Source organism: Micropterus dolomieu, linkage group LG19 (assembly GCF_021292245.1).
Source record: "Micropterus dolomieu isolate WLL.071019.BEF.003 ecotype Adirondacks linkage group LG19, ASM2129224v1, whole genome shotgun sequence".
In the NCBI taxonomy this organism is placed as follows: Eukaryota; Metazoa; Chordata; class Actinopteri; order Centrarchiformes; family Centrarchidae; genus Micropterus; species Micropterus dolomieu.
The window spans coordinates 28539711-28558988 of record NC_060168.1 but is presented as its reverse complement, the minus strand read 5'-3'; the positions used below and the strand labels follow the sequence as shown (position 1 = coordinate 28558988).

The following is a 19278-nucleotide window of genomic DNA, read 5'->3' as shown; positions in this document are numbered from 1 at the left end:
TTTCATCCGGGCGACATAAACACTCATTAGAAGTTAAGAATTTCAAACTGCTCTAAAAGATTTTTAGTGATTTCCACTCCTGAGAGAATTGTTGAGAGTTTGTGATACGGCATCACAGTGAGTCAAAAGGAGTTGACATGGATATCAGTGAAGGATGCAAGGAGCAGCAGTAAACTTTGTCAACCATTCCTTAATCACAGAAGTCAAAACAACATGCACACCGAAAGAACGAGCGTCTCCACAAGAACTAGGCTGCACATCACATGTACATCTTAGTGCTGATACGACCTTAAGGACAGATGGTTCAGAAACATGAAGATAAAAACACACTAAAGCTGAACTGATTGTATTGGAGCAATAAAAGATGTGCTGTTGATCCACACTCTAAAACTCTGTTTCACAGACCTAACTCAGTTGCCCATGCCTCTCTGGTCAAAGCTAAACATGACAGGTGGGAGGATTTCGGACCCTGGATGAAAAACATGCTGTGAAGGGTGGGAAGAGACATCAGATCAAAATGTTGACTTTCATAGTCAACTACAGGTATATTGTAAAATATTTTCTGTTGTAGTGACTGCAGTAGGAACTGTCCCAGAAACAGATTTTCTGATGTCAAATTTGATAAGAGATGAAAAGAAAAAAAAAAGTCATGACAAATAAATCTTTGCAAAATACATCTCTAGATTTAACTCCTTCCTGATGATAACCATAAAGCTAGCATATCTAAGCTATAGTCTGTGTCTGAATGATTTTGTTTTGGGTCATGTGATCACTGCAAAAGGGAAAAAGAAAAGCCCTCTCGCCCCAAAGCAAATTGAAGCAATTCAGACCATCCCAAAACTTTTTAGGGATGACAGTGTTCACATTAAGGCACCATGGGCAGAAACCGCACACGGGAAAGGCCTGAGATATTTTTTTTTTTTTTGATTTAAAGCTGGCTCTTTAATGCCCACCAACCCTTGGTCTACCAGACTGTAACAAAACTTTCACCTAGACAGTTGACGAGAAGGGGGGGTACATGTCTTCAGTACTACTACAAGACCATGGGGGACGACTGAGACCTGTAGCCTATTTTTCATCCAAACTGGACTCTGTTGCAACAGGGCAGCCAAACTGCCCGAGAGCTGTGGCAGCAGCAGAAAATGCAGTCGTCATTGCATCACGTGACATTGAGGGCTATTTAGATTTGACTTGGTTGGCTCTACATGCAGTATCAATGATTTTGATTGAATGAAAAACCTCATCTTTCCACAGCCAGGTGGCTGAGATACAACACTGTGTTTCTAGATGTGTCTAACATCACTGTTAAGAGATGCACTGTACTAAATCCTGCTATTCTCCTCCTATCTCCTGAAGGGCAGCCGCATGATTATGTTTCAGTGATGACAGAAGCCTGCTCCCCAAGGGCATCTCTAACAAATCCAGACATGGAATATGTAACAATGCAGACAATGGAATTGTTTGTGGACGGCTCAGCATCACACGATCCAGCAACTGGTAAAAATCGAAAAGGTTTTGCAGTAACAACTTGGCATGAGACAATTTTGGCAAAACCACTTCCTTCAAACTATTCTGCACAAGCAGCAGAGTTAGCTGCACTGACAGAAGCGTGTAAATATGCAAAGGACAAACATTTTTACAGACAGCCGTTATTCTTGGGGTGTTATTCATGATTTTGGGAGATTGTGGGCAAACAGGAACTTTTTAACATCCACAAGCAAACCTGTGGATCATCACAAACTAGTTGCTGAACTACTTGGTGCTGTGCTGTTGCCCAAAATTGTTGCTGTGTGTAAATGTGATGCTCACACTAACAAACAAACTTGATCTTATCTCACAGGGGAATGCCAGAGCTGACCTTGCAGCAAAGGCTGCAGCAAAATAAACACTAACCACCCACTTTACTGTTTTAACTGACATGCCAATTTCTCCTACAGCTGATTTGCAGGAATTACAGGCGAGAGCCAGTCCAGAGGAAAGAAGAAAGTAGGCTGCACTTTTTCTGACAAAGTGTGGTATGGGCCGAATGGGAAGCCATGCATGCATAAGTATCTGTTTCCTTATTATGCTAAGTTGACACACGGTAAAGACCATGTATCAAAAGGGAGTATGTCACAGGAAATAAACAGATACTGGTTCACAAAGGGGTTCTACAACTTCTCCCAGAAGTTTTATCAAAGTTGCATGATTTGTGCAACTAACAATGTGGGGCAGGTGATTCAGATCCCACAGGTGGCACACCCACCCCCAGACAAACCATTTGAGCACCTACAAATGGACTTCATTGAACTGACACTGTCACAGGGGAGGAAATATTGTCTTGTCATGGTAGATGGGTAGAGGCATTTCCAAGATCTAAACAAGACACAGCGGCAGTTGCAAAAGCTTTGATAAGCCCGTTCACTCCTCACTGGGGAACCCCAGTTAAGAATTCCAGTGACAACAGCACACCTTTCATTGAAGAGTGTAGGGGAGTATATGGGGATTGATCTGAGGCAACATTGTGCTTATCATCCAGCTAGTGGAGGTGCAGTTGAAAGAAAAAATGGCACATTGAAAAACAAGCTTGTTAAATGCTGTGAGTAAACAGGTTTGACATGGACAAAAGCTTTGCCGATCGTTTTAATGCACTTGAGAAGCCGAGTGAGGGGCAGAGGGGGTCTCAGTCTTTTTGAAGTCCTATTTGGCAGACCATTGAACACGGAGATCGGGCCAGTAAAAAGACAACTCCCTGATACCAGCCAATGTGAGGATGAAATGTTGAGATAGTGCTAATTTGTCCTCTGTGCTTTCTGAAATTCATATGCAGGTCAAAAACGCCATCCCAAAGGCCGCAGAGAAGAAACTGCACGATCTGCAGCCAGGGGACTGGATCATGGTAAAGGACTTCAGGAGAAAGAACTGACTGGCTCGCAGGTGGACTGGGCCATTTCAGATACTGCTAACAACAGAAACAGCAGTAAAAGTGGCTGAAAGAGCAACTTGGATTCACGCCACCCACTGCAAACGAGTGCCAAAGCAACCAAAAGGCCTCAGACCAGGTGAAGATCGAGATCAGTGAGTGAGCTGAGCTTTCCCCTGTCTTGTGTTCCTAGGGAGGGAGGGGAGTGGAGGTCTCTGAGACCACCTAGAACCACTAATCTCCCAAGCACTCACCGCGGGCACACTGCTTACAGGGGTAGGCAAGGTGACACAACTGATAAGATATGACGCCAGAAATCAACAGATGGCTCTGGAGAGGTGACAGACCGAGAGGAAACGGAGGAGTTGTTCTGCTCACTGTCATCATCGTCCTGTCGTCATTTCCAAACATGAAGACAGCAAACTTAGGCCTGACTGAAGAAAAGATCCATGCCGGAGAGGAGGAAATGCATGTCCTCCCTGACAGCCCGGCTGGGCTGAAACACAATGCATGGTATGCAACCATGTTGACCATTTCAAGAAAAGTGACCAATCAGAGCTGTTATGCGTGTGTGCAGCTCCCTCATGGAGTGGGAGAAATGTTTCAGAGACACTAGGAGTTGTTGTTGTTGTTGATGTTAACCTTTACTCGAGGGTTTTCCAGTGTGGACAGGGAAATTAAAGACAAGGAACTTGAACTGTGCAACATCAGCATGGTCAACTTCGGGGGCTCCACCACCAGATTTTGGAACACGTCTCAGATAACGGTTACAGCAACCTGCGGCACCACATGGGATAATGGAGCCAGGAAGGAGTGCAAATGGGCACAGCTGCACATCGCCTGACAGACACCATAGGTTTGCACCGCCCAGGGAGCGACAACCCGGTTCTTACAATTCCTTCTTCTGACGGCTATGGAGCGCTGGGACAACGCGTGTGGTTATGTGGGCAACATGTGTATCAAGTCTTGAGACCTGGATGGTGTGGGATGTGTTATCTTGCTCACCTCACAGAGCCAGACGCTCAAACACCAGAGTTCCACAAGCGGAGAAAGGAATTGGGGGCTTCCTCCCCTGGTGGGGGACTGAACAATGCACATAAGATAGATGGACTGGCTATTGAACTGGAACATGTTATCATGGATGAGTACAGGCGGATGGGAAAATGTACTGGGAAAAAATTATGACCCCCACTGTTCATCATTCTTGGTGCTTTTCTCCTCCTGACATGCTGTGTGATCCCTTGTGCTAGATATATGATTGCTACAGCAATTAAATCATCAATGGGTCAGTATACGCAACTACCAACTGAAAATATCTCTGTTCTCTGTGTTATCCAGACTTCCGGGACAACGTGTCTCTGTGGGATGATAAGATTGACCCTAAAGCTGGATAAATAACAGGCTCACGGAGCTCTCCTCACTCATTCGAGCATACATGTACACGGCGCATGTGTGTTGCTGTGAGTCCTTCTGCAGAAGACTTGAATAAAATTCACAGAAAGACAAGTGTTTGCCTGAGCTGTTTATTTGAAAACTCAAATTGCCATCACAGTCACGGAATAAAAACGGCGCTGTCAAGTCGGACACATTCCACCTGCATGATTTTACTGTGCGCTGAGATCAATGACTGATATTTAGGGGTTGGGTGAAATAAAATCTAATCTTAGATGCATCGCGATGCGGACATGAAAGATTCTGAATCAATTAACAAATGTCAAAAAATCTATTATTTAAATGTTAATAGATGAACGCAATATTGACGGAACGTAAAAGGTGGAACTCACACAAGTGCAGCGACCGGATCATCTGTTGCAGTGTTCCCCCTGTATTTGGCACGCCACTGCTGCGGAATGAATAACCACCTTACTAAAATGTCACACGATCATTAATATCAATGCGCAAGTGAGGTTTTTTCACTCGCACATTGTGCAAGCATAGTGACGCACAACGCTTGGCAAGCTCCCTGTGTATCCTGAGAGTGTGGTCGATCGAATGAGAGAGAGAGCGAGTGGCAGAACATGAAGGTGAAAGTTAGCAAAGGAAAGCGTTTGCAATGAGTTTCAGTCTGGTAGTAAACATGCAGTGTAGTTCACAGTGTGTCTGTTAATAAGTCTGTTATTTCCCCAACTGAAAAGTGAAGGCGGTTAGCACTAGCTAACATCTCCCATGTAAACCACTTGTTTTTTGGCCTGTTATGTAACATTAGTTGAATTAGTAACAAAGAAATGTTAATTACTAACTTACCTACATGTCCAGGGCTAAAACATCAGGCACAAGCTTAGACAGAACTGGTGCACAGCTCTGTCCTGAATACATACAGTACATCCTGATAATTATATTTCAGTTTTCAGGAGTCTGACAACTGGTTGTTAAAGAAATGAAGGTTGTGACCATCGAGCTGATATTACCAAAGTAAATTACGGATGCAACCTAGTTACTATTACTAACTATTACTTAGTAATTATTCTGAGATCCAGTATAGAAAAAAATTACACATCAAGATGCATCAATATTCGTTTTATAATCGCATCGCAGCCCTCTGAATCGTCAGGTGCCAAGAGATTCCCACCCATACTGATCTGTGTGCAGCCAGAGAAAAGCAACTGCGGCCGCCGAATCCGGCGCCTGCAGCTGCCTTCCTCCCGTGAGATTTTAACGTCATGTGACATGGTGACGTTTTGCAGCACCGTCAGACACAATTTCTAACCGGCATGCCTTATTTTAAGTACAGCATGCATCACGTTAAGTCAGCGCTGCGCAGCGCCGCATGAAGTCAAACGCACCTAAAGTCTCTCCTGCATGAGCAATGCTGCCATCTCACAAAACAGGCAACACTCAAGAGTCACATTGATATCCAGAATTACCGTGAGTGGCTCTACACGGATGGTTGCCAGAAATGGAAGGTTCCTCTTTTACTGGCAGGGGTGGAGGGACACCTGAGAAAAAAAAAAGCATGCATGGAAATTGATGAGGGTAACAGGCACCTTGTGAGATACTATGCTATACTATAATGTGTATTAAACATTTTTTGGCAGGTTTTAACAGTCACTGTTGACCATTTTCAATAATTGTCCTCCATCTACCGCCTGTAAATGCTTAAACTGGAACTGTGGAATGGAAGGTCAGTGTCTCTAGAATCTTTAGGTATCTTCACTGTAGGGGACTTTTTCTCATTTTGGCTCACCATGTTACAATGACATGTACTGCAACATCAAAACTAATTGTACAAGGGAGGGAAACATTTAGTAAATGAGGATAACCTTTATCAGCACTAGAGGAATCATTAAAATCTGCTACAGAAACTTAAAATTATACAAAAAATAGAGAAAATTTACACTTTGAACAACATTAGACCCTAACCTGATACTTCAGGGAGCACAGACTTCCCACTTTCCAAAGTGGGCAGCAGCTCCTGCACAGCGAGTTCCGCCGCTTTGAGGCGAGCCTCCTTTTTGGTTATTCCCATGCCAGTCTTGTACTCGACCCCATCAATTACCACACAAAAGGCAAAATAAAGCCCTGGTAAGTTGCCTGAGAAAACAAGAACAAAGAAATTGACTGGAGACAAATCCTCAGATCTGTGTCTTTTCTATCAGCAGGGTTCCATTTCCCAGTCTAAAATTTCCCTTCTTTGCTGTAGACCATATTTGACATCTGAGACAAATAGCTGGATGTTTATTATGTACATTAATGGCTTTAAAACCCAACCTTCAACATGTATGTTACATTCTGACTATGCATGCTATCATGTTGCCAAATAATTGCCAGCAGGTTGGAGCTAAGTACTGTGGCTCACACTTTTGTGGCTGTTGAGTCCACACTATAAATCATACTATGTTCCCTTAACATATTATATTATTGTTACCTCCATATCTTTGTCTGTTTTATAAATAAGAACTGAAAATAAAGATAAATAACTAGGTTTTCATGGTATCTGTGTAGCCTTGTTTTTTCATCATGTCCATGGAAACAACCATGAATGCAGCCATAAAAAAGGTATGGTGTCCTCATGTAGAAAAGTTAGTTTACTTTTCTAATAACTACATCATTGCATAACTCAAATGTTCAGTTAAGCTTGTTTTTTGTTATGCCATCTAAATGCAATTCTAAAGATATTGCCACATTTTCTTTCTAATAATTTCCAAATAACTAATTTTGCAGGCTGTGACATGCAGGCATAGAGGCAGTTCTGCGTAGGTGTGCGCATTGTTCAGTCACACCATACTTCTTGCCTTGCTTTCAAGGACATCAAGCTCACTCTGGCCCGCTCTCACACACAGTTGGCTGCCTGGTCCATACACCATGAAAAACACCATGCTTGTATGATCAATTTATTCTTTATTCCTGTTGTGATTTACTGTACATTGGATATAAGAATGGTTAACTATTGCCAACTTTCTATATTAGAATCATCAATTTGACAATTGATTATTCAACAATGAAACTAACTGTTCATTTGCCATCATAAAACAAATTAAGTCTGAACTACTGTAATAATTAATTACTTTAATTGGGACAAATCAAAAGGCCCAAGTATAATTAATCAACTGATTTCCATGAACCAAGAATAACAGTAGTCGTCTCTGAGGTGAATCTGAATGCACACAGACATGCTGAGGAGCTTTACCTGTGGTCACAGTCTCTTTCATTTCCAGGTGGAATGGCAAAATCTGGGCGAGCTGATGGAGTAAGGACACAGCATTTGACTCCCCTTGCCTGTATCGGTCAATCAGTATTTTAGGTGAGAGTTTTGGCCTGACAGCATAACCTAAGTTGGTGAAAAAAGGAAAAGAGGCAGATTTACATTATACACCTTCATAAATGTGTCCATTTGGCTGTAGCAAAAAACCTAATGTTAAATGCCCTGCATCAGAAACCAGACCTCACATGGGATGAATGCAGTCTCCGATTTGTTATCAAATGATTTATCACACGAGATAAATGTTGCTGATAGAGATCTGTGGGATCTTACCAGGTTTGAATGAACGTTTCACTTGTTGTACATCTCTGCTAGGATCAGTCGAGGTCAACAAAGAATCATGTGATTCGGTCAGTTCTGGTGTGGCAAGTAAATTCGTCACGTTTTGTGCAAACCAGGGTCCTTTTGAACCTCGAAATGATCCTCCAGCTGGAAACATCCTGAATGCCCTCGAAATTACTAAAAAGAAGAAAGCACCGAACTATAACGTTACTCCATGACTCACTTAATATCACAACTCATACAGACATGTTAGCTAGTTACCAAAAGTAATGTCTGGACACTATAAAATTAAACCTTAAAAGGGTTCAAGGCCTAACCAGCTAAGGTCAGAGGTGTAATTATGTCATATTAAATATGGTAACAATAGAAATATTCTTAGATAGACTTATCTGCTGAAATGTAACACACAGCAAATCACTACAATTTGGGTTTACCTTGCCATCCATTAAAGATGCCAAGCAAAATTAGCTAGTTCAATAACGTTAACACTTTCATCATTAACCTTAATGTTACTTTACTGTTTACTGTACTTTAGTTATGGTAATAGTTAAGAGTTAACATTAGAGATTTTATCTTTAAAACACAGACATATAGCTTATGTTTGTTAGGAGGATTAAGTTAAATGAAATGCTTTCAACACTACTTTAAAAGTATTGTGTTAGACGTCATTCATCATGCAGTATTTTGTTAACATAATTACTGAACATTAGTGGCTAAGGTACTTAAGCTGGCCTATAAAAAGAGTTTCCAAACTCACCACGCCCAAAATTGCTGCTAAATTTACAGTCCTGCTCCTCGTTTAGTCTTTAAACCTTTATTACATTCAGCAGCAAACATAAAAAATAAGCTTTTTATCTGTATTGAGAGAAGCCAGGTTCGGGAGCTGTAGTATGGCGTCTCACCGTTCAAGAGAAGCTTCTGGAAGACGGGCGTGTCTAACTCAGGTGCGTTGGCGTTTGATGGCGTGCAGAGAGTGTTTGCAAAATTTGATGAACTAACGTCACTCTGTTTCGGGGTGTGGGAAGTGTCGACGCCGCGTTGTGCGCACAGTCTATGTTTGTGTGCGACGATTTTGGTGTAGGAACGAAGTAGACGTAGTCATCGCGACGTCACTTGTTGGCTTGAAGGCCTCGAGTTAAAAAATAAATAAATAAATAAATAAATAATTAACAAATTTTAGCCACGAGTTCCTTTAACTCGTCGCCATCTTGACTCGATTGAACCAGCAGCACCAGACGTGACGAGACTGTGGAGCTAGCTAGCTTCTGTGATTCTGTAAGTCACGTTAACTGTGATTTTTACCGGGATGATAATTTTGGCTAGTAAAAAACTGGCTTAAAACAAAATGTACTCACCAGAGCAAATAAACAGGCAACGCCTAATAAACCTTTTCAACGACGCGGGTTAAATTTGTACCGTGCAGTGGATACGGGTCACTCTCGTCGTCACTCTAGCCTGATTGACAGTTGACAGGAATCGACTTGTCAATCACAAGGTAGTCCCGCCCAGAACCCTTTAGCATCCTCTGCTTTATGCTCTATTTCTTCTCTAAATGGGACCATAATTTACTAAATGAACTTAAAGCTGTATTGAAAAAGACTTGAAACTGTTGACTGTGACTGTAAACTCATTATGAAAGTGTTTTACTAAGGTCAAGTGTGAATGAGGGTCATTTTGCCATTATTTCTCCCCCTGCTGGCCCTTTGAGAGAAGGCAGGTTTTAGGGGATTCACATTACTTCCCGCTTGGCCATAAAGTCTCTGTGGTGACTAATGCTGCATTCAAGTGCTCCACGATGTGTTCCCATCTCCCGAGTTTTTAAACCGTTTTTCCAACTACGATGTGTTCAAGTGCTTTTAGGTCAGGATGTGGAAACAACATGGACGCTACTACAAAGGTGTGTTGGATTGTCATTGTCATTGCCATCCCAGTATGCTGAAACAGTTTGAAGCTTGCTATCACAAAGTGATATTTGTTCCAAAGTTGTTACTGCGCCAGTACATTACCTGAAACCACTACTACATGTACTCAGGGGCGTAGGTATACAGTGCAGACAGTGCAGCTGCACTGGGGCCCGTACTGTACTGGGGGCTGTGACGGGAGCGGCCCCGCCGAGTTACGATCTGGCCTTTGTCAGTTACGGTAAAAATTGGTCAACTTAGATCAAACCAAACTGAATAATTCACTGAGATCAAGTGGTGTATATACTAATATTATGTAGCTGCAGTATCGGAGGCGGCAGCTTCAGGACCCCCGCAATCATTGGACTGCAGTTCTAGGACCGTAGATCGTTTGCGACAGCGCCATCTAGTGGAGCAGTGGTGGTAATGCACGGCCGACGTGTTTGGGTTAACAGGTCGACATGCATATAATCAATAACTTAAGGGTTAGGCACACACTCAGTGATGGTTGTGGTAAGGGTAATCGGCTTTGAGGGGCTGTCAAGAGTAACAAAATTAGCCAGCCAGCTAGCTGGCAGTATCAAAATAAACAAGGGACCTAGAAATGCAGTTCCGGTCGTAGGATTGCAGTCCTGAAAATGCAGCCTCCAATATTACGGAGAAGGGTATGGCTGCACCCTGGAACCTCCCATCTCATGCCCTCCCGCCTGGTGCCTTCTGCTAAAAAATTATTAAAAACTACAATTTTTTTAATCCCGTTTGAATTGTGCTCTGAATTACACATATGATGATGGTCAATTTAAAATATTTGAAAGTCAAGAAAGTTGCAGTTTGATGTAAAACTGTTGAGGTATAAGACTGTGAAAATACATAATTACAAAGACCAAACGCAAAAGTCGCGTATGTGTCGTCGTAACTTTTTCTCTCAATGACTGAAGCTGACATTACTAAAACTAATGTCAAAGAATTTACATGAGAGGATTATGTGATAAAATGACTGAGAGTCGTTGGATTAAACACATCAGGTGAGATATATTTCTGTATGTAACATAGCTACGAATTAGCAGCAATTAACGTTAGCCGCGCTAACATGTTGGTGACGTATAATGTGCGAGACGAGAGATGTAGTTCATTGAACTGTTTTCACACAAAACGGCATGTAACTTTACTATTTTACGACAAACTGCAACTTTCTTGACCGACAAAATTATCTTTTAAATTGACAAACATTATATATGTAATTCAGGTTCACAGTTCAAACAGGATCAAAAAATATGTTTATTTTCGCCATTGACTACCGTATATATTTTTTCTGAAATAAAATCCCATGGGCCGAAAGCGGAAGCGAGTGACTTAGGCTCTCTATAACTTCTGACATCTGTACTTTGCAAATACAAAAGTCTGCGTCCTGCCCAGTCTATAGTCCTGCCGCAGCAACAGCTGTGTGTGTTGGAGAGAGATGCACACAAAGTAAGCTTTAAGTAGCTTTAAATTAGGTATTTACTGCATCTAATCTTATCAGTTGTTAAACCGTGTACAACAAGAAATCAAGGCACTCAAATTTGCCAATATATGGTTCCCTTCTAGACACGAATGCATGTGTGTGTGCATGTGTGCGTCATAACGGTGTAGAAATCATTTTTGCGATTATTCCGACGCCACATGAATGGCACAGCAAGTACAGTCTCAAGGAGCCACTATGGCTGTGCTCTTAGAAGACCAACTAGCAGCAAACTAAGTCCCTGCCTCTGCCACTTCTCACTTGTTGCTGTGGATGTGTCAACGCTCACAAGCTAGCAAATATTGTGTGAATATGTTTGTGTGACTTTATGTCAAGCAGCACAACAACTGAAAATCTTAGAGGCAATAAAGACAAACAAAATATGGATCCCAGACATTCATCCATGTGTGGGTAAAGACTAAAGTGTCGCTGCTGTATCGTTTTTTTTTGTTGTTGTTGTTGTAATCTTTTTTTGAAAATCACTGCGATCATTTGCATAAAGTTTACAACTTTTTTCACGTCACAGGTAAGTCCGGTGTCACCTGTAATCCCACAATGCCTTGCAAATGAATATGAACTTTGTTTTCTTTCGCGGTGTACAGTGGGTCTTGTTATCAGATGCAAATCAACTCAAAGCTATTTAACATGGCTATTGATGTTACTGTATAACACCACAATGTCAATATGAACATCTAAAACTGCTAAATGACTTAAATTGTACACTAATTGAAGGTTAAGTTGTCTCTCTCCATAATAAAGGTCAACTGGAAGTGTAATCTTTTGGAGGCCTTAGCGTGTCAGACCCTTGGCAGAGAGTGACAGTGTGGCAGCTTTTGCAAATGTGAAATTTGTCAGAGCTCTTCACTGCTGACGCCGTTATGTCAAAATGGTGCAAATTAAAATGATGTCAAGTTCTTTTTACTTTTCTATGTAATTTTCACGAATGAACACTTCCTGACAGATGGAGCAGGATGTGTAGTCTTATATGGTATCACTGTAACATCATGCATTTATTGAACTTTGGGGCTGACCTGAATGCTTCGAAGCTTCTACCTTTGCCATGGTAATCGAAGTCCAAATTGGTATTGGAATGCTTAATTGTTTTATGAAAAGTCTAAATAAGTAGAGTAATAAGAGTAGAGGTAATGTCTGCTAGTGCAGTGTAATATGCCATGGGATTAAGGTGATAGTGGTGACTAGCAAGTTATAGGAGTTATAACCTCGTCATCTTGGCTCAAGCTGAACTAAACATGCCACAGCCTGGCTGGGAGTGAGTTTGGTGCCGTAAACCTGCATTCTTTCCAAAGGCCAACAGGGGGCGACTCCACTGAATGCAAAAAGAAGTCTGTTTGCTTTGTAATACCTCAGTGACCACTTTCCTATGAGTTCATGGTCTCAGTCGTTTGTGTCAAGCCTTCTTGATTGACATGTTGCTACCACAACAACCTGGCACCCAGGATAGAGGTGTGCAGTGTGTACATTTAACTAGCCATGTTAATATCTAAGAACTTTTACAGTTTTTTTTTTTTTCAGTTTATGAAAGTTAATTGTAACATTTTGTTTGCCTAAAATGCCTTGTTCGGTGTTTGGGTTAATGTAAATTTTTTCTGGTATGAAAGCCGGTCGTTCACTAATCAAAATTATTACCCAATTAATATCACAGTAACGTGAATTACAGATGCACCTTACTAACCATGGTCACTTCTGGTTCCAAAAAAACAATATGGCAATGGCCAAAAATGGCCAAACTTGAGGCTTTAAAACGGTAGTCCAGAAACCAATTGGTGACATCGCATTAGCTATGTCCACTTTTTGTATACTTTTTATATAATTCTGTGACATCTTATACCCCTGTGGCATGTGTATCTATTTAGTTATTACTTAGAGTTATGTTGTAATTATCCTTTTATTTTAGTAATGCATAAATCACAACTTAATAATTTACAATATTACTAGGTTAAGTTTGAACTTACGCCCTGGTGCAACAGGCTGCTGAAAGTTGCCCACAAGCATCCTCATGCCCTTTGTACTCAAACAGAAATGTATAAATGTCAAGCACACTTGTACATAAGTGTGTGCTTTATATATACTGTACATAGAACAGATAAACATATGAAAATAATGAATGCACGTTACTTAACAGTGATTATTTAAAAGAAAGAACAGCTTATAGAAAGTCTGCATGTTCTTACTTTGAAATGTGAAAATTACTTTTTCAGATTTTCATTTGGACTGGTAGAAAATTAGTCTCAAAACTGTAAAATCCACAAATCCACAAGCGCAGAATTTAGATCAACAAATAAAAACTGGATTCATCGATGCCTGTTCAAAGGTTGTAAGGTTAGGAAGACATTCACAAATGCTTTTCTTTTATTTGTAAATTAATTTAATGCATTCACAGTGTACAGTTTTGTTGTGGAATTTGTGCATTTGCAGACATTTTATATGTGCACAATATTTTTATGAGTTTACAAATTATTTTTTTTTATATGCGGAAGGTGTTTTATTTTAGTCCCTGCAAGCATCCTGTAAGTGACTGGTTTTGTATTTAGGAATTCCCCTACACGGGTCACTTAAAATAGTGTAGTGCATTATCTCATTTTGTCACCTCACACTGATAGTTTTAGCAGGTGTTACACCCTTCTGCTTTATTATGTATAGAAAAGACATCAGTCTTAGGTCATAATAAAATGACAAGGCAGTTCTTGGGACACTTGGCCTAGTATTTCGACTACCGCAACAACAGACACTTTATCCAGCAGTTGTTCATTATCTCCGCCAGGTGGATATCGTGCGTTTGGTCGTGTGTGTCTGTCTGCAGCCTATCGTAAAGATTAGACTCTTGTCTTTTAAGCCGTATTCGCCATTTTACAATATGCTTTATGACATAGCAAAAGGCATTTCCTGCATTTGGATACGCTAAAAAACGAGGCTTACCTAGACTGTCACAATGCCGCATTTTGGCTTTTGTCGTGGCTTGAAAACTGACATCTGTAGATAAGTTTAGTTTCATCTTAAATCGTATCTGCAGATTAATTCCATACCTGATATGTTATGAAACAATAAAGTTAGGCACAAAACGAGATGAATAAATCCCAGTTTTTGTTATCTTTGCAGCCAACTCGACTGTAAGGGAGCCAGGTGGGACAATTGAATGAGAATCAGATCTTTTTTGTTTGGGAGGGAAGAGGGAAGTAGGGAGGGTTTTAGTTGCTCTAAATAAATTCACAAGTTTAGACTTTTCATCCCATTTTTTGTTTCATTGTTAAATAATAATACAATTAGGTGAACCCAGGACGCTAGTTACACTCCCATTACACTGTTCTACGCATCTTACAAAACATCAAACTAAGACAATACTATACACATCTAGAAAACTTACAATATACTATACTATACAACAAACCCTTCTCTTCTTCATTCCACTACTCTCATGCATACACTCTGGACACACAGCCGGCCCTGCACTCCCTGTTCCCCACCCGTATGTCCCCAGACACATCTGGGGGAGAGTTGCAATATACTGAGTGCATTCCTCTAGTTGTATTTTAGTTTTGCTGACATCATCAATCTGATCAATTTTAAACATCCTAAATGGACATCAGTATTTGCAGCCAGAAAGTGAGGCAGTGAAATGAAAATTGCGTCAGACAGAGGTAGCCACTAATGTAACCTGAGATATAACATATTGTAAAAGAATATGCATTAGAATTCTGAGAGATACATCTTAGGATCGATACCACTGTAATATCACGGTATGAGGAAACAGCTAGCCTGATTCTGTTCGAAGGTAACAAAATCTTCCTAAAGTTAATTTCTTCTATTTTGTTAATGTGACTTCCCTGAGATAGTTGCTCATCAAGCATGATTGGGCTTGAGCCACAAACCATGTGTTTAGTAATTTACTATTAATGGAGCTAGATATTTAATTGGATGTATTGTCCAGCCTAATTGCTATCTGTACTACAATAGTGATAACACAGAGAATGGCTCAGTGCAGTGAGTGTGAGTGGGTGGCTGCCTGTGGTTAGAGGCTTCACATTGCTTGTGTGCAGGCAACAGGCAGAATCGAAACCTTTTGTATGTAAAAAGGGTCGTAAAAGGCTACTGGCTTCAGTGTTTTCAATCCCCCCCTGAACCATGAAGTACCCTCATTGGCCAAGGATTAGCAATTGCGAGAGCTAAACGTTCAATGGAACAAGCAGCCCACAGCCAACGAGAAGTGAAGGTCACCACAGATACAAATATGGTTTTACACCCCCACAGATTGTAGGGACAAGTTTGAATTTACTTCTCTGATCAGTCACACTTGAAAAGGGAAAGGACTCGGTCTGAAATGACTCTGCACTCTCCATCCTCCTGTTTATCTTCCCATAAGCAGCTAAGATAAAGGAAAAAGATGAGTCACTTGACTTTGAGTGTGTGACCTTAACCACAACTCAGTTTTCCCATTAATGAAGCTGGAAGAGAAGCACTTTGTTCTTTGGTTTTTTCCTTTTTGGGAGGTTAGTTTATGGTTTATATGTTTGCAGGAACAGTTTGTATCTTGTGAATGCTGTCATAATTCATTTTAGTCTGGTACACCACTAGACTAATAATAACCAATATAATGATATAAATAGATTTAAAAGATCAGTAAATAGACAACAAATATTCATGTTTCCACAGCACAATCCTTGTGCGTACGTAAATGATGAAAGTGTTAATGCCCAAGAGAAAATTTTATCTATTGTGGGGTTGTTTGTTCGACACGGAAAAATCACAAAAGCATAGATCGGAAATGAAACCCTCAACTCTGGAAATATTTGCTGTTATTAATAACTTTATGCACGTCTGCACCCTCTCACCAATTTGGAAAAGCTAAACCCCAACTGAAAGCCAAGTGGAAAGGCAGTGGAATTCCCCCCACTGAATGAGATTTTCAGGACACCACTATCAGTATCAAACTCAGACAGAAACCTTTCTATTAGTTAACATGTATTTTGCAAAAAATGGTACAGAGGCATCAGAGTAGAGCATGACACTAGCATGCAAGAGGTCATCATACACAGGATCTGATGTCAGAAAGAGAAACCCACATACACTTGCACATGCATGATGTAAATGTAAATCAACCTTCCACGGTTAGAGTCTTATTTTTGCTTCCACCCACAACAACAATTATGATCGATAGACCAACAACAGGCTTTGTACACTGACTTTTAACACTGTTGGAATTTTCAAGCTCGTTAAATTTAATTTACATATGAATATTATTAAAAGCAGTATGTCACCTATCCATGTTCAGGATTCTGAAGACTATGTGCATAGTTCACAATTCAAATGGCGCTGATATTCACACATTACATTTGCTTTTTTGTAACAGTAGAGGGCAGTGTATGAATGTAGATAAAACAAAAGTATATGGCACACAATAAAGGTTACCACTTGACACAATGTGATTCATTCAAATATGTTTTTCAGTGTGAAATACTTAGACCACTGAAAAATAATGAGTCACCAGGGTTGGGTAATTGACTTTAAAAACATCAGCTAGTGTAGTTTTAATCTCCTCAAAGACTGCCACATACTACAAAGGTTAAAGCAAACCACCTTTGTTATTTTCATAAAATTATGTAAAATTGAGAAAAGTTTAAAATAAAATAACACAATTAGTTCGTAAAGAAACAAAGCACATTTGTTTCCAAGTTCATGATTGATCAGATAAAATATCCTGCTCTCTGGGCTTAATACATGATGTAGCCTACACATAAGTACATGTCTTTCCAAGTATGATATACACATAATGGGCTGTAGAGAGCTACACTAACTGCTTTACTGGACTGAGTGCCCCCAGACCATCAGAAACCAGAGCCTAGCGCCCCATGGCTAACTCATGTTTGCTCTGACAGCACCCCACCATTGATAAATAACAGCAGCTCTTCTTTAGCCGGCTGGTGCAGTCGCGTTCAGCTGCAGCTCTCCAATGCGTCTCCACAGCCAAGATTGAATCTTCCTCATTCATTAGACTAAGTGGATGAGGCTCTCTAATAGGGGCTCCCTTCCCCTCAATAATTGCCGTTGATTGGCGTAAATTAGACCCTAGTTGCCAGACGAGTGATTCTCGACGACGATAATCCGATTCCCAACTCAAACTAATAGGATTTTAACTCTGGCTTTGGCCTAATGTCCGTCTGCAAACCCTGGCTATGGCCCTATGCCCCATCTAGCCGACGTCCTCTGGATCATATCTGGGCCAAGCTGAAGCTACAGTGGTGTATGGATTCAACAGGGTTGGGGGTCGGGTCATTGCTGTCCTTCGCCCATGCTCTCTGTGACTCATCCCCTGCACGACATTCTTGGCATCAATTGGTCATTCATGTGTGTCACTTACATCATCATGGGAACATTCGTGTGAATGAGACTGGAGTCTGCAGGAGCACAGAGCGGATGTTGAATGTCTTTGCTTGACATGTAGCTTCAGTTTAGGCCTGGACACTGAATGATAAGACCTTTGAGAGCTCTGATTTTTTGAGTGTGGACATCAATCAAACTCAGCAAACAAGACACTTCAGTCCTATAAGTCCATGTTTTGTTCCAGAGGTTGTGATCTCCTGCAGCTGGATACACAGTTGAAATCATTGATAATAACTACTTTGGCTCAACTCTGGTCAACATAAAAAAAAAAGCTGTCTTACTTCACATTGCCAGTAGTATAATGTTACTGTTTGGGAAACAGTCTATTAAATATGTATGTTTCAAACCATTCTTACACAAGTTATATGAACAGATTTATGAGTTATACCAGTCCAGTTGTTGCCTTATTAAAAGCAGAGAAATATCAAATGTAGCACAACTAGCAAATGGCATTAATTACATATAACAAATTCAAGTCTTTAAAAACATTTAAGAAGTGACAACTTTCTTTTCTTTTACGGTGCTTGGTGCTTGTTTGTAGAAACACCAACCAATTTCAACATCCGTCCTTAGAACCAATACGGCATCTTTCTTTGTGTTTTCCCAACAAAATGAAGTCTATAAGAGGAGCACCTTGAATGTTCTTTTGTCATTCAGTTGATAAGGGGATGGTGCTACTACTAAGGCCCGAGGACTAATGAATCTCCACTCCATTACCACTGAATCGGACAGATTGCTCTCCCGGAGAAATGAATTGAGTTTTTTGTATTTGTGAGATCATTCTCCCTCCATTAACTGCTCTTTATCCCGTCTCTTCATCACAGGCAAATCAGGTTAGGCAGCCATGATTAGCTGGGGTGGCCTCCCTTTTTAAAAGGTAATTGGGTTTGGCGGCTCAGCTGATAGTGCCATTAGGACCAATAAAGGCTGGGCTTGGCTCATCGAGTGAAACAGATTCTTCAGCAGCAGATGGCAGACGGAGGGAGAGGGCTCTGATGTATTGAGGCCGAAAACAAAGTTTGTGTAACCAAAGTAGTTTGGGGGCATCCTCTATATGTATACCCCACCCCCTCCCCCACCAGCTTAATATTTTTGTCTTTCAATAGCAGTGATGGTAAAATTTTCAAAGGGAGAGGGTGACAGCTTTTAATATAGTGAACACTGATTGCAAAATGATTTGGCCATTAGAATGTGGTAAATTTCTATTGGGATAATTAATCATTCACACAGAAAGGTTTTAATGGTGTACTTGAGGTTATGATGTCATCACAGACTAGAGGGGTAGGACTAATGCTTTCTGGGAAATCAGTTTCCCTCACACCAATGCTGTATAACATTTTGTTGTTGCTAATAATCATCGGAATCAAGAATTTATTTTTCTTTATTTTTTTATTATCCACAGTCATAATCAGCGGTTGATGAAGAACGAAGATGTCGAACGAAGGCGCGTTGTGCAACCAGGAATCGATCCCCACCATCTGTATCATCTGCTGTCATCTGGACTAAAGGAAAGGTGAACTTGCCAATTCCGAGAAATCCTGCAAAGCCCCAGATAACCTTACTGCAACTGGGGCTTCGTCCTATAGGAAAAGGTGCA

The 19278-nt window shown here is 40.7% G+C and overlaps 1 protein-coding gene and 1 long non-coding RNA gene across 5 annotated transcripts in view; one reads left to right on the top strand and one right to left on the bottom strand.

The window, feature by feature from the left end:
* adad1 (adenosine deaminase domain containing 1 (testis-specific)) overlaps positions 1–9396 on the bottom strand; it is a 21293-nt gene extending 11897 nt beyond the window's left edge. The window contains exons 1-6 of one of the 3 annotated variants that reach the window (XM_046030888.1): positions 9239–9373; positions 8786–9012; positions 7875–8060; positions 7530–7670; positions 6263–6433; positions 5767–5838 (exon numbers count right to left, since the gene is read on the bottom strand). In XM_046030888.1, coding sequence (XP_045886844.1) covers positions 5767–5838; positions 6263–6433; positions 7530–7670; positions 7875–8040 — 550 coding nt within the window. In that variant the 5' untranslated portion in view covers positions 8041–8060; positions 8786–9012; positions 9239–9373. The other 2 variants (XM_046030887.1, XM_046030889.1) reach the window with 2 other exon arrangements.
* The window catches only part of LOC123957820, a 12982-nt gene continuing 2372 nt past the window's right edge, over positions 8669–19278 (top strand). The window contains exons 1-2 of one of the 2 annotated variants that reach the window (XR_006821903.1): positions 8669–8827; positions 19084–19273. This is a non-coding gene — a long non-coding RNA (uncharacterized LOC123957820). Of the gene's footprint in view, positions 8828–8953; positions 9159–19083; positions 19274–19278 lie in introns of those variants that run through there. The other variant, XR_006821902.1, reaches the window with a different exon arrangement.